The 13,239-nt window shown below is 36.8% G+C and overlaps 1 protein-coding gene across 1 annotated transcript; it reads right to left on the reverse strand.

Annotated features, from left to right (window-relative positions):
• Positions 1–1,255: 1,255 nt before the first annotated feature.
• Positions 1,256–9,512, reverse strand: LOC103710432 (leucine aminopeptidase 2, chloroplastic-like). The gene is made up of 10 exons (XM_008796130.4): positions 9,190–9,512; positions 6,691–7,111; positions 6,328–6,522; positions 5,977–6,202; positions 5,584–5,710; positions 5,380–5,475; positions 4,481–4,558; positions 3,157–3,217; positions 2,201–2,388; positions 1,256–1,548 (listed from the first exon to the last, which is right to left on the reverse strand). The coding sequence occupies exons 1-10, from the start codon at positions 9,421–9,423 to the stop codon at positions 1,420–1,422; spliced, it is 1,755 nt and encodes a 584-aa protein (XP_008794352.1). The 5' UTR covers positions 9,424–9,512; the 3' UTR covers positions 1,256–1,419.
• Positions 9,513–13,239: the final 3,727 nt, after the last annotated feature.

Here is a 13,239-nt window from a genome sequence, read left to right on the forward strand (position 1 = left end):
TTCCAATGATGTCAAAGAGTCCTCGAGCAAGTATGCAAGATAGGACTAGAAGCTCAATTTGAGGTGCGTATCGAATAAAACATGAAGAGCAAAAGATTCATCATCTTGATATCAGACACATATTGATGTCATACTAGTACATTGTCGATACATTATGGTACGGTGCGGAATTTATCGGTAAAGTACATTCTGTACCATCCAATTCAGACCGGCATATCGTTGTACTATTTTGACAAGTACATGTATTAGCAAAATAATAATTTAGAATATTTTGATATGAGATATGGATCAATACAATACCTGTCTTGATAACATAACAGGTGTGTATCAATTACATTGTCAGATCTGATTTAACTTATCAAGAGGTGTGTATTGCAAATAGTAGTACGGCGCTACTCTAGTTGGATTCCGGAGAAACAACAGGAGAACTATAAAAGAGAGGAGCAGAAACGGGGAGGAAAATGATAATTGAATTTTGGTCAGTCGACAATATATATTATCGTTAAGGACAAGATGATGCTATATTGCTTTCTGAAAGAGAAGAGTGACAAAAGATTAGCTTTCTTTGCTTCTTCATTTCAAAATTCCAATTTTCATCACTGTATACATGGTGATCCGAACAAGGATTCCTTTTAATGAAGTGGAGCTCTTTAAAGAAATTTTACCTATGATCAACGGAGAGAAGATGAAAAAAAAAAAACACTTTCAAGTCATCCAAAAATATTTTTGCATAGTATAGTGGTATTTGATAAAAAATCTAAAAACTATTTTGATTTCACCATAATAAAGCTATTTTGGCTTTAATAAAATTTTCATAATGACCAAAATACTTATGAATAAATCTCATAATTATATTATTATATTATAAATATAATACAATACAATACAATATAATTTTATATTATTATTATAATATAATAATATAATGCTATATTATATCATATCATATCATATCATATTATTATCCCTCTAAAGATTGTATGCATGCCTCCAACTTAATCCTAGAAACAAGTTTGTTTCCTTGGGTTAATGACCTTAAACACAAACATATGACGATCACCAATCTTATTAACTCAACTACTCAAGAAAGCGCAGGCAAAATGAGGCGGCTAATTAATTTGTTGCCAAACTAGAAGCCCCGAGCACTCAGGATAATAGATGAGTTGATCCATCGTTTTGTAGAATCACCAATAAACAGCTAAAAAGTGTAGGCAGACGAGGTATCCATTTGTTCTAGCTTTCAAAGCAATGAAAAGGTAAAGATAATCAGGATTAAAATGCTTACTATTAATTTAACGCAGCTCAGAAAAAAGCACTGAGGCTCGTCGATGCTTTTCAATATCACAATATTTTTTAGGTAACTACAGTTATCTTATCGGTAAGACAAGATCTTGCACCACTCCTATTCGAAAACTCAACTTAAGAGGAGTTCTTCAGAACCCATTCGACCAAAGTGGACACTCCGAACCCTGTTGCAGCACGTTTCTTATCATTCCATACAGGCCCTGCCATGTCTATATGCAGCCACTGGACCTTCTCGTCAACAAACTGCAAGGAGAATTTCAGTTAGTTTCGTGATTATATAATCACTTTCTAGCTTGTAAGACATAAAAAAACTAATTTAATAAAGTATACTCAATCAATTAAGACATAAGCATCCGAAACTATGCCTCCTTCCAGAATAGTCTTTAGAGGCTTGTACTTTCATCAGAGTAATATTTTCTTCTATCGACTCAGACAGTTTGAGATTTCCATTGGTTGCTTCAAAGGAAACCACAAAGCATAATATAGCAACTGATTCAGCTATAAGTATATCCCACTTCTTGTTTTATTCCATTCTTTGACATCTTTAATTCTTTAGTTTTGGCATTCTAACAATCAGCACATGCTATAACAGTTGGAGATATTAAAAGGGTAGGAAATACCACAATATTCAGAAAATCTACTTCAAGCAATAACTTTGAAATCTACATTTAAGTGATAAGGTTATTTTCTTCAGTGTCGTTTAAAAATCTAGTTTCTGCAGTGTCATAATTCAGCTTTTCAGGATTAGCGTAAGAACACAAATATCGTGATTGGCTTCGAATTAAACATCTCCTAGATAAACATGGTTTGATGATATGGTCAAGTAATAACGAGTTGCTCCTATCATACTAAGGAAGAGATAGGACAGCATAAAGAAAAATGATTCAATCTGGACCTGTTTCAAGAAAAGTGCAGCTGTGATGGCACCGCCTTGACGACCTCCAGTGTTTACCATATCAGCCACGCCTGATTTCATTGACTCCCAATAGCTTTCCTCCAATGGCATCCTCCAAAACTTTTCCCCTGTGATCTCTGAAGCTGCAACAATCTCCTTTGCTAGGTCATCGCTAGGTGTGAAAAATCCTGTGAAAATAAGGTGACCTTGTTATTAAGAAGATCATGACAATCAGCAGCTCAACATGAGTATATTTCTGACCAATATGCTCATTGGCTATCAAGGAGATATTTAGAAAAGAAGCTTAAGGCAAGTTTCTTCTCTCATACCCTAGTTTGCCAATCACCCAAACAAAAGGTATGCTGTAGCATAATAGATAAACAAAACCAACCATAAACCACAAGCCTATTCCTACCATTTGAGGTCAATAAATCCTTCATTGAAGGGCAATGCTGTATTCCTCAAAGCAATCCCTTTTCTCATAATTTTAACTTCAAATTAGTAGGATTGCAATTTCAGAGATTCCTAAAAACCACTGGTAAGCAGCTTACTTCCAGATGGACAACATACATGTCGCCCCTCTCACTTACATATTTGCAACCTGAAAAACTAGGCATAAACTTAAGGCATGTTATTGAAGAAGCAATATGTTGCAGCAAGAAAAAAGCCGGCAAACAGGCATACAACATAGGTCTCTGTCCTGAAATAAGATGTTTTAGTACAAGGTTTCCAGCAAGTTGCTGGCTGTTCTAGTAGTACTGAAAAATAAATGCTTCTCCATATCACTTGCTCTTTTATCCTCTCTTTGTACTATCTACCATGGAATTTGTAAATCAAGGTTACAATTTTGCCCCATTGTTTAATGGCAGTTATTATATAAAAATTTGAACTAGATAGCTTCTGAAGGAAACAACAATTTGAGTATGTGGATAATTATGTTTGTCAATGCATTTTACCTGCAATACTGGGCCCAAGGGCAACTCTACAAGCACCAGTTAGTGTTGCCAGATCAACTACCTGCATGCAACAGTTGTAAAGGCATCAGCAGAATTGCATCTACACCAGTGAAATATGCTTCATAAAAAATAAGCCACCATACCACCTCTATAGGAAATTCTCAGCATCCACCCTCCTTACGAACTCCATCACTTAGCGTGGTAGTTTGACGCTTATAATTTCTATTGACATAAGTTATATTTTGGCGGGCAAGATTCATACAAAATGTTTGGTATCACTTTTTCCCGGTTTTCTATTTTTAAAAGTGAAAACACAAAATCCGAGGCAACAAAGATGTTTGGTTCCCTTATTATTATTTTTTATCTTTAATAGTAACTTCTATATTTATGGAAAAAATGTGGAAGTGAAAATTTTTACTTTCACTATTTTTTAAAATAACTTTTGAGTCATGAAATCAAATCAAGTCTCAGCTCTAATGACTTATTTCTGCCCTCAGCAACTACAACCTCATCGCCTCTCTTTTCCCTCCCTCCCGCCTCTTCCACCCCACCGTCCCTCCCATCAACACTGGCCTCTCTGTCAATGATGAAAACAATGACGTTGTCAACAACAACGTCCCTCATCATGGTGGTGGAGGGACCATGAAGTATGTAAACGTCAACGGGCTACGCTCCCTTGGCTAGCGTTCATTCGGCGGGTATCCATGGGATGGATGATGTGAAATAAGTACTACAGTTCATAGTGTATATCCTCCACCTGATGATCGTCGGCAACTGCATGCCTAGAATCTACTGTGGGAAAAGTATTGCAAAGAGATTTCCTATTTTGGTTTATCCAACATTTTTCCTATTTTTTGTTGTGAAAATAAAACAATAACAGTAACTACCAAATAAGTTTCTATAGTAAAAATTTAGAAAAAAATAGAAACAGATTTCCCGTTTTCAATTTTTTTTTAAAAGAAAAGTGACAGATGCCAAACACAGACTTAGTTTTTACATATTTAAATATAAAAAATGATCGAATTAGAATTATTATGATATAAATTCTACCATTGAATGCAACCATAATTGTTCATTTGGTCTCGCAGGTTCTACAAAAACTATGATAGGTGGAGTATTTCATCTTTGACATTCCAAATGTTCAAACACCATGGAAAGCATCCATTTTATGGGTTTAAGCAACATGCATAGCAATATCTAAAATGAATAGTAAAAAAATAATCAATAGATACCAGCCGGTAAATAACCAGTTCAATGTTCAAGAAGCTAAAGAGAATAAACACTTTCATAGCAATGATATAGTAACTACGTAAGATGTCGATACCTTTTCCACACCTTGGTTACAAGCATAGACCAAAGCATCTGCAAGCGTCAGCCTCCCCTCAGCATCAGTATTGTTGACCTGAAACAGGGATAGAAAGGGTTGAGATATATGAGGGTTTAGCATAAAATTTATAAGCAATAAAGATGCTTAATCTACATAAAACAGGAGAGGCCCACATGAATAATGAAGTCCCCTAATTATGTGTTTTTTTGGCAATGTTAATACACTCAGATTCCTTGGTTTTTTTTTTCCTTCTTTTTAGTAATAACAGTTTTGAAAGTTCAAATGCAAATATGTTAAAAGAGTTACTAATAATTAGTCATCCTCATTACAGTCCACTGACCACCAGTGTTACCTAATCGTTTCGCACAGGTGCCAGTAATCTAGGTGTTCCAAAAGACCTGATACAAGGATAGTACCATACTATAGAAATATGAATGGGATAAATGTCCAAAGATATTAAGACAAGCTGATCCAGGCTAAGTTAACTAGAACACCATTTCCTACCAAAGAACTAGGATTTCACATCATTATGTTGATGAAAATGAGAAGGTACGACACTTCACTAGAAATGTGTTGACACTTTAAGCTAAAATTATTTAGAACTCAAATTTGTTATGAGTTAAGGCGTCCTAACTAGCTGAAATATCTTTTCACATGACATTCAAAAAATGTACCAAGTCCTGACAATCCTGATTAACATACACAGGAGACAACATTTCTGGGTTTCTCAAGAGTGTCATGGTCTTAGTCTTAGAAATGTATTGACATTCTATAAGTTCCATGTACAATAGAATCCGGGTAACCTTATTGAAAAATCCAGCACATGTAGATTCGGTCAAATGCCTGTAGATGCAAATCTTAAGCATCTCTTTGCTTTAAGGAACAAAGAATTATACCTCGATTGTCTTTCCATTAGAAGCTGTGACTATGTCACCTGGCCTCATGCCTGTGCCACTAATCATATTTTCACACGCAGCAACTATAAAATGAACCTGGAAAAGGAAAAAACATTTAAAATGTTGGCTGCCTACTAATCTCAGGAAACGATGTATCTTGAGGGCACCATTCCCTTCCACGAAAGTGTTTCAAAAAACAAATACCTCCACTCCAGGAGGTTTAATCTGAGCTATGGCTTTTGCTGCACCAAAAGCAGCTGCAGAACCTCCCATATCAAATTTCATTAGCTCGATGGAACAGCCTGGCCCAGTCTTTATGTTGTAACCACCACTGCAAGAACAAAAAAGAAATAAACATTCAGTGGCTCCATATCATTTATTTCCCTTTCCAATGTTCTGGTACCAAGTCCAACATGTAATGGCCAAATATATTGATAATTAGCCATGGCCTAGACAGATTATACGTATAAGAAATTGGTATTTGAACAAAATTAGGTGGTAAGAAGAACCAAATAAGTCAATGGGAGATTTTTCAGTTCAAATTTCAGAATGGAGATCAGTAAGAAGTGTATCACCCCCTACAAAGAAAACATTTACCTGTCAAATGTTAAACCCTTCCCAACAATCGCCAGCTTTCTTTTCGCATCACCATCTGGAGGTTTATAGCATAAATGGATGAAATGAGGAGGGTTTGAAGATGCAGCAGCAACACCTAAATATGAACCCATCTTCAATTCTTTGCACAGCTCTGCATCGAATATTGTTGCCGTGAGAACATCTCTGTATGATGAGGCAACTTTTGAAGCTTCTTCTGCCAGTACACCTGAAAGACAAGAAAAGTCATTTAAGAATATTCAAATATTTTATATCACGATACAAAAAAAAAACACACTAAGGAGATAGGATTCAAAAAAAGTCTGAATAGATAAAACATGAACTCTAACGAACCAGGGGTAAGAACATTGGCTGGTGCATTTACAAGCTCTTTTCCAAAAATCACTCCAGAGCAAACATCACTTGCATACTTAAGTTTCCTGTCCAGCTCTGGTCCAGAACCCAAACCAATAATGTCCACTGCTTTAAGGTGTGTCTTTTTTGAATCAGACTTAAATCTGTTGTCTTCATACACTCCTAGCATGGTTCCTACAAACAATATCCAATGAAAAGTTAAAGGTGATCCAAAAATTCATTCCAGTAATATGCAGTAATGTTTTTCTTGTATTCATAATTCATAGCGCTGCCACAAAGTTCTTACAAAAGAGAATTTTGTGAGAAGTTTGATGTTATAATTTGAGAAAACAGAAATGCTACCTGATGCAATTGCTGAAGCGGTATTGAGCTTGAACTCCTCTGAAATCCCATTGGAAGATGCAAGAACAACAGCAGCATTGCTTGCTTGGGCAGACTTTGCAACTGCCGCAACAGCCTCGCCAATGCCTCGATATGCAGTTGTGGTGGATGGAGGAGAACATTGCCCAAGCCCAACTAGACCTACCCTTTTGAAACCCAAACCAGGTAACCTCAGAACTGTAGACTGCCCAGCTTTTCCAGTGAAATCCTCCTCAATTGAAGCTTCCGCCAAAAGACCACCAAGCTTCTCATCTAGCCTTTTCAAGATTGAGTTCTCAAATTTCGAATTAGAGTCCTTTGACATGTCTTTCTCTGAGACAGCAACAGCAAGCATGTCTCCTTTCCATTCTGCAAAGTCAATCTCCTTAGCGGCGAATGTAATCTACAAAAGAAGAGATTGAGGAAACAATGTGAAACTTCTTTAATTGAGGGAAGTTTAAACCATATATATTGTAAATGTCTAGATGATGGAAATTTGTTGTGAAAACTTAGAGAAACATATGAACACAATACTTGAAATAACCCATATAACACCAGGAACCCCATAATACAAATTTGCTTTTTAAAAAAAAAAATCAAAATAAGTCCAAAGATAAAAAGAAAGCATTCTGCTGCATATATATTAGACATAGACCATTTTTCCTTTTAAAAAAAACATGTGCATTAATTAGAGAACAGATAAAATCATCATAAAAAACAAAAGCAACAATATTTCGTTGCTAAAATTTGCAATAGGGCCATTTTGTTAGACAAAATATATGATCAATAAACCACTTCCATAACCCACATCAAGAGGAGCCGTTTAGTAATAAGCAGGTTAGGAGACAAGTAGATTGGAACCAATAGCAGGCTCTTTGATTTATTGTTGAAGGTCCATCCTATCAACATGTCGTTTGACTTAAGTTGTCCTCATCTGATGGCAAGGATCTGATGTTTTTTAATCATCAGCAAACCCTAGAGCACCAAATAGGTAATATTTGCTTCTATTAAAAAGGGCAGCCTGTTGCACGAGAGGAATTTGGAGAGAGTCAGCTGTACGCAGCCTTACCCTACATGTTGAAACGCTATTCCTTGTTTCAAACCCGTGAAAACCAGGCCAAGCCTCCCGACATTCCTAAACTTGCTCATGTTGTCATTTCAAGGTTCAAATACCTAACCAAATATGATTCAAATCTCTCACACACGTTTCCTAAAAGATTCTCCCCAATCTTGTTGTTCCACCTTGTACTCCAACTGATGGATTTTTAAAGACTTAGCAGAAGCAAATATTACGAGGGTAAAGAAAAAGATAAAAGCGAGGAAAGCAATTAATCCTCCAGGATGAAAAGATGATTTCCAATATGCTACAAATTTTGGGATTGCGCAAACACAGGATGTTCATATTCCCTCTACTCTTCCTCCTGCCTCCTTCCCTTCATTACCTATCATCCATATAGAGTTGTGGCAGAGATAACATACGGAAACATCCAACCAGGCCCTAAATGACGGGTTTTGCCCAATCTTCCACATGTTCAAGGAACAAAATCGATAACCACTATTAGTTAAGATAAGAATGTATCACTGCACCAGAAACAGGTTGATCAACCCAAGAGAGAGAGAGAGAGACGAGTACCACCCACTATAGCCAACCACATTAAGGAAAAAAAACGCACACTCTAGATCAGCATCTACGTTCAGTTGACCCATGGAGATCACACCAAAACCAACCACAAATAAGAAAACCACACTCAAGTTTGGCATCTCCAATCCTGAAGATCGTGGAGCGGGCAACAAAGGGCTTAGGCAATAAACGGACAAGAAAAAAAGTGCAGTTATCAGTGTAATAAGAAGTATAACAAGAAGTTAACTTTTTCCCTAAGGATGGCAAAATAGCACGCAAACAACGGATCCTCGATCTTGATTAGGGCAGAGATGACCTTCACTTTCAGTTTCCCCTTTCCTCATTCTATGATCAATATCATCTCTCTCGCGAGGGTGGGGATGGATTCTTGAAATTCTAGGAGTTGCCATTATCGAATATTCACATATATATATATACATAGATACATGGATATATAGATGTAGACAAATATAAATTTTTAAAACAAGGAAAAAAACAAAGGATAAAAAAATGCCGTCTCATATAGAACCCAAAATCCAGTTCTAGAGAGAAGACATATACATGTGATTAGATAATCAAGAAGTAGCTGAATTCAGGGTGAGATCCAGAGCAAAGGACGCATGCATAAAAGAGAAATGATAAAGAATTCAGTAGCCTATCCAGATACCGGGTTCAAGATCCAAAAAAAAATTGAAAACTTTATAATAAAAGAGCCTCATATTTTCACAGAAATCCAAAAACCCCGTCTTCGAGTAATTTCATCAAACAAGTATCTTCCAACACCGCAATCCAAGGAACAATAAAACTAAGCGAACGGAAAGGCCAAGAAATAGAGAGCAAGAACGAGAGAAGGAGAATACCTGCGGGATCTCAACGACAGCGGGCTTCGTGAGGCCCAGAGTGGCGCGAGTGGCGGCTGTGACGTGCCCCATGCGAAAGGATTGGCCGGAGCGGCGGCGGAAGGAGAATGAGAGAGGCCGACGGAGGCCGGCGAAGTAGATCGAGGAGGAGAAATGATAAGAGGAAGAGGGGGAAAGAGTCGAAAGACGCGATGCCAGGACAGCGGCAGCAGTCGCGGCGACGGCAGCGGCCATCGTAGCAAGCGTGGGGGCTCCGCTATTTAATTAAGTGATCGAAAGCATCGAGGCTTGGTATCCAACGGCTAGATCCGCACGCAAGATGCAATCTTTCTCTCCGAGAGAGGTTTTTTAATTGCGACTTACGAGCGCGCGCTTGGCCTCGTCATCATCGTCCAGCCTGGATCCTCGCTGGCTCCTTTAGCATAAGACGACTCCCCACCCGTCCAAAGACCCCACGCCACACCCTCTGTCGCCGACGGGTCCCACTTTCTTGGTATCTACGTGCCAGTGAGTGTACGTGGAGAGGCGATGGATCGGTCAAAACAAATACAGCAACATCAAGAATTTTGACTCGTGCCCGACCTGATGGGATCAAGACCATTCGACTCAATTCCGTCCATGAGCCATTTCGAATAATTCATTTGTTATAATCTAGTCAATTTTTTGCAAGATTCTATATCTAATAATTCTAGCCTAACCTATCAATCTAATTCTTATAATTTTCACCGACTAATTTCCAAAATAATTTAAATAATTAATATAAAAAATATATTTGTTAAAAAAATCTAAAATCATGGCTCAACTATTAAACTAAGTGGATTCATAAGTTTTAAATGACATGGATGATTTTAAAAACAATGTTGTGCCTTTTTACAACATATATAAAGGGCTGGTGTCCTGATGGTAGCAATACTAGTCTTATATCTTTTCTTTTGAGGAAGAAGAAGAAGAAGAAAAAGAAGAAGAAGGCGAGAAAATTCTATAACGCAGGTGCTACATGATTGAGTTTACGTTGCCAAAGATTATGCTAACATAATAATGCCACATAGAAATTGTGTTGATTAAGGAACTCCCCCGTAAAGGCATGTTATCAATGTATACCACTAAGCTCTGTTTTGAGTGGTATATTTCCAATATGCAACGGTACAAAATAGATCTCCGGAGGATCATTTTTTTTTATATAATTTGCATGGGTTTTAAGAGTCATATATTTACAAGCTTCTAATTCCTATATAATTATCAATAATGAAATTATTGTTGCCTCCAGTGTTTTTAGCTCCAAAGTATAGAATGCCTTCTTTATTTTTCAAGTGCTTAGAAGAATGAATGGTGGAAGTTGTCATCCTTGGGTTTGAAAGTAGGACTGCTTTCCAGTGCAAATGCTGAAGAGAGGGGTGCAAGCCGGTAGTCCGGAGCCAATCTCATTGCAACTAATATTCGTGGCACCTGCACTCGACATTCTCTTCACCTGGTTTTAATCTTTCACTTCTTGAAGACCACCATCCCGTATCTGGACTGATCCATTTGTTTCACTTCTCACTTTTTAATCTTTCTTAAATGTAAGAATATGAAATTAGACTTGCTTATGTATGAAAAGCATGGCTCAAGTCCTTTTTATGTCTTATATTTCCGTCTACACATAATGAAATTAGACTTGCTTATGGTCCCTTGGTCATTTGCGTTCTTTCAAAGACTCCACTATCTTGATGGAGAAGGCTTCTAAACTTCAATTAAAGGAGGATTCCTAGCCAACTTTCTAAATCCCAGATGGTCTAAAGGAGCCATAAAACTGCCCCTTAAATTAAATATACCTCTGCTAAAACATATTATATTACCCAAAACTTATTGCCTTTAGGCTCCTTCATCCTTGATAACTCTGGTTGGTATGAATGACATGAAGGATGCTATCATGGTAGCTCAGACGTGCCTTTCCGATCTTTGGACATCACCTAAAAAAATCAGAACTTATATCACATTCCATTATCCATAAAGAATTCCGCCCGTGATGCCAGTTTCTCATCATAAGCTTCATATCTTTTCCTTTGTTTTCATTTTTCTTTTTAATCATAAGCTTGAAAGAATTGGGCTAAGTAGCTCATTAGATAAACATGTCCAATTGATATAAACAACAATAAGAAAATGATTACAGCCTCCGAGTAGATGGAGATAGAAGTTAAATATGGGAGGATTTGTAGCATTGATTTCCAGATGGTTTAGCTAATTTCAGTATGAGAGGGAGCCCCAAGATTCATGATACAATCATCAAGCTTATATATTCTTTGATTATTTGCTAATAAGTAATACTCATATATCTAAAGCATTAAAGCAATCTGGTCATTAAATCGTAGAATAGTGATGGCAGATTCTCAAGGGATCAGGAGAACATGCGCACAATGGCCCGGTAATTGCTTAGAAGTAGTTCTCGGTCTATTGTATAAATTTTGAGAACCGGTTTCTTTCTTTCTAGGTTAAAATTAGATGGATTCGATAATGGTGTCGGATTTTCTCATAAGGATGGGTTTTCATTGATTATGGACTGATTTTGTTTTGATTTATTATATAGTACGGGCTAAGTTGTCGTCTGAATAAATATTGAAGGAACTTATAATTAATTTGTGATCATATAGTTATTTTAGGCCTTTGTTTTAATCATGTAGTGTAACGAATATTGGTGTAGGCTTAATTTGCTTAATAAGCTCAATAATAGATGCACTGCACCTATTAGCATTACTAATTAGACTAGGTCCCCACTCTACTCCTATATATATATCAATATGTAGAGAAATCTTGGGACATTAAGGTCTCTACGTTCATAGGAGGTATCTATCCCATTGAGAAAATAGGTATAGAAGAGAAGGAGAGGAAGATTTATCTCATCTTTGTGGTTTCTTCTTCCATAGAATATTGCTGCAGTGATCATCAATGATTGCTTAGAGCTTTCGACGTATACTTCAATCTTCTCTAATTGAATTTATGATATTTTTTGTGCTCTAACATGTAATCCATAAAATCCTATAGATGGAACAATGAAGCAGTGTGGGTTATCGAATGAAATTAGTTAGAAAAATAACTTTGCAGTAACTTGTTTTTTTCTTCTTTTTTTTGAAAAGAAAGCTTAAATAATGGATTGCACCTCCAAAATTTGAACCTAGAACCTTCTCCAAAATTGAAGAAGCGTAGTTATCTTCGAGGCACTAAAAGAAAAAATTATTATTGCCTTCTTATCATCTCACCATAGAAAATATACTGTAACAAGAGAATTTCATTGTATTTGGAGAAGAGAGAAAATGATACTGTCAAAAGAACTATATGACTTGTACTGGGAAAAGCAAAAATCATATGACAAAATAATGAATTCTTGGAGCACTGCAATAGCAAGAAGACTAGCAGGCAAAATAGCAGCTTGAAAATCTGGCAGCATCCTCCTCCGAAGTCTTTGAGAAGGAATTGGAGCTGGCGTTGGTAATTTGATTCGATTCGATCCAGACAAAAATATGATAACAAAAGACAAATAAAACCTGGAGAAATATATATATATTAATTTCAGCCATCCAGGTCCCAATGTCCTTCCAGGTCTCAGGAAATTATCACAGGAGAAAAGAGAAATAAATAAAGCCAAAAAATTGCGGGTCGCACAGGTTAGACAAACCATGTCCTCTAAACCATATGCATCACGTGCTTCCTCGGCTCGGGCTTATTGTTGGGGCCCTTTTGGTTTTGGGTCTCTTTGTGAAAAAAATTAAAGCTGAAAAATAGCAGAGGAAGAGACCACCATCTCGAAATCCAGATCGTCATAGGGCCAGCGAAAATTGAACGATAACATCATAAATATATTAATAATTAAATATTTTATATATTAAAATTAGATTAAAGTTATAAGCATAGAGGGAAGAGGCTGATGGGGAAAGATAGGGAGCATGCATGGGAGAGAGGATTTTCGGCCAAAATTATGCTGTTGTGGTTGTGATATCATGTGAGACGAACAGAGCTACGAATTAGGGTTGTCTTCTTTGCTGTATAGCATTCCAGTAAGGTGATTTGAATACATCA

Source organism: Phoenix dactylifera, chromosome 7 (assembly GCF_009389715.1).
Source record: "Phoenix dactylifera cultivar Barhee BC4 chromosome 7, palm_55x_up_171113_PBpolish2nd_filt_p, whole genome shotgun sequence".
Taxonomy (NCBI): domain Eukaryota; kingdom Viridiplantae; phylum Streptophyta; class Magnoliopsida; order Arecales; family Arecaceae; genus Phoenix; species Phoenix dactylifera.

Coding starts and splice junctions, on each gene's coding strand:
- LOC103710432 (XM_008796130.4), bottom strand. CDS start 9,423: ATGGCCGCTGCCGTCGCCGCGACTGCTGCCGCTGTCCTGGCATCGCGT. Junction 4,559..5,379: donor CTAATGGAAAGACAATCGAG/GTATAATTCTTT, acceptor TCCCTGTTTCAG/GTCAACAATACTGATGCTGA. Junction 2,389..3,156: donor CCTTGGGCCCAGTATTGCAG/GTAAAATGCATT, acceptor TTATTTTCACAG/GATTTTTCACACCTAGCGAT.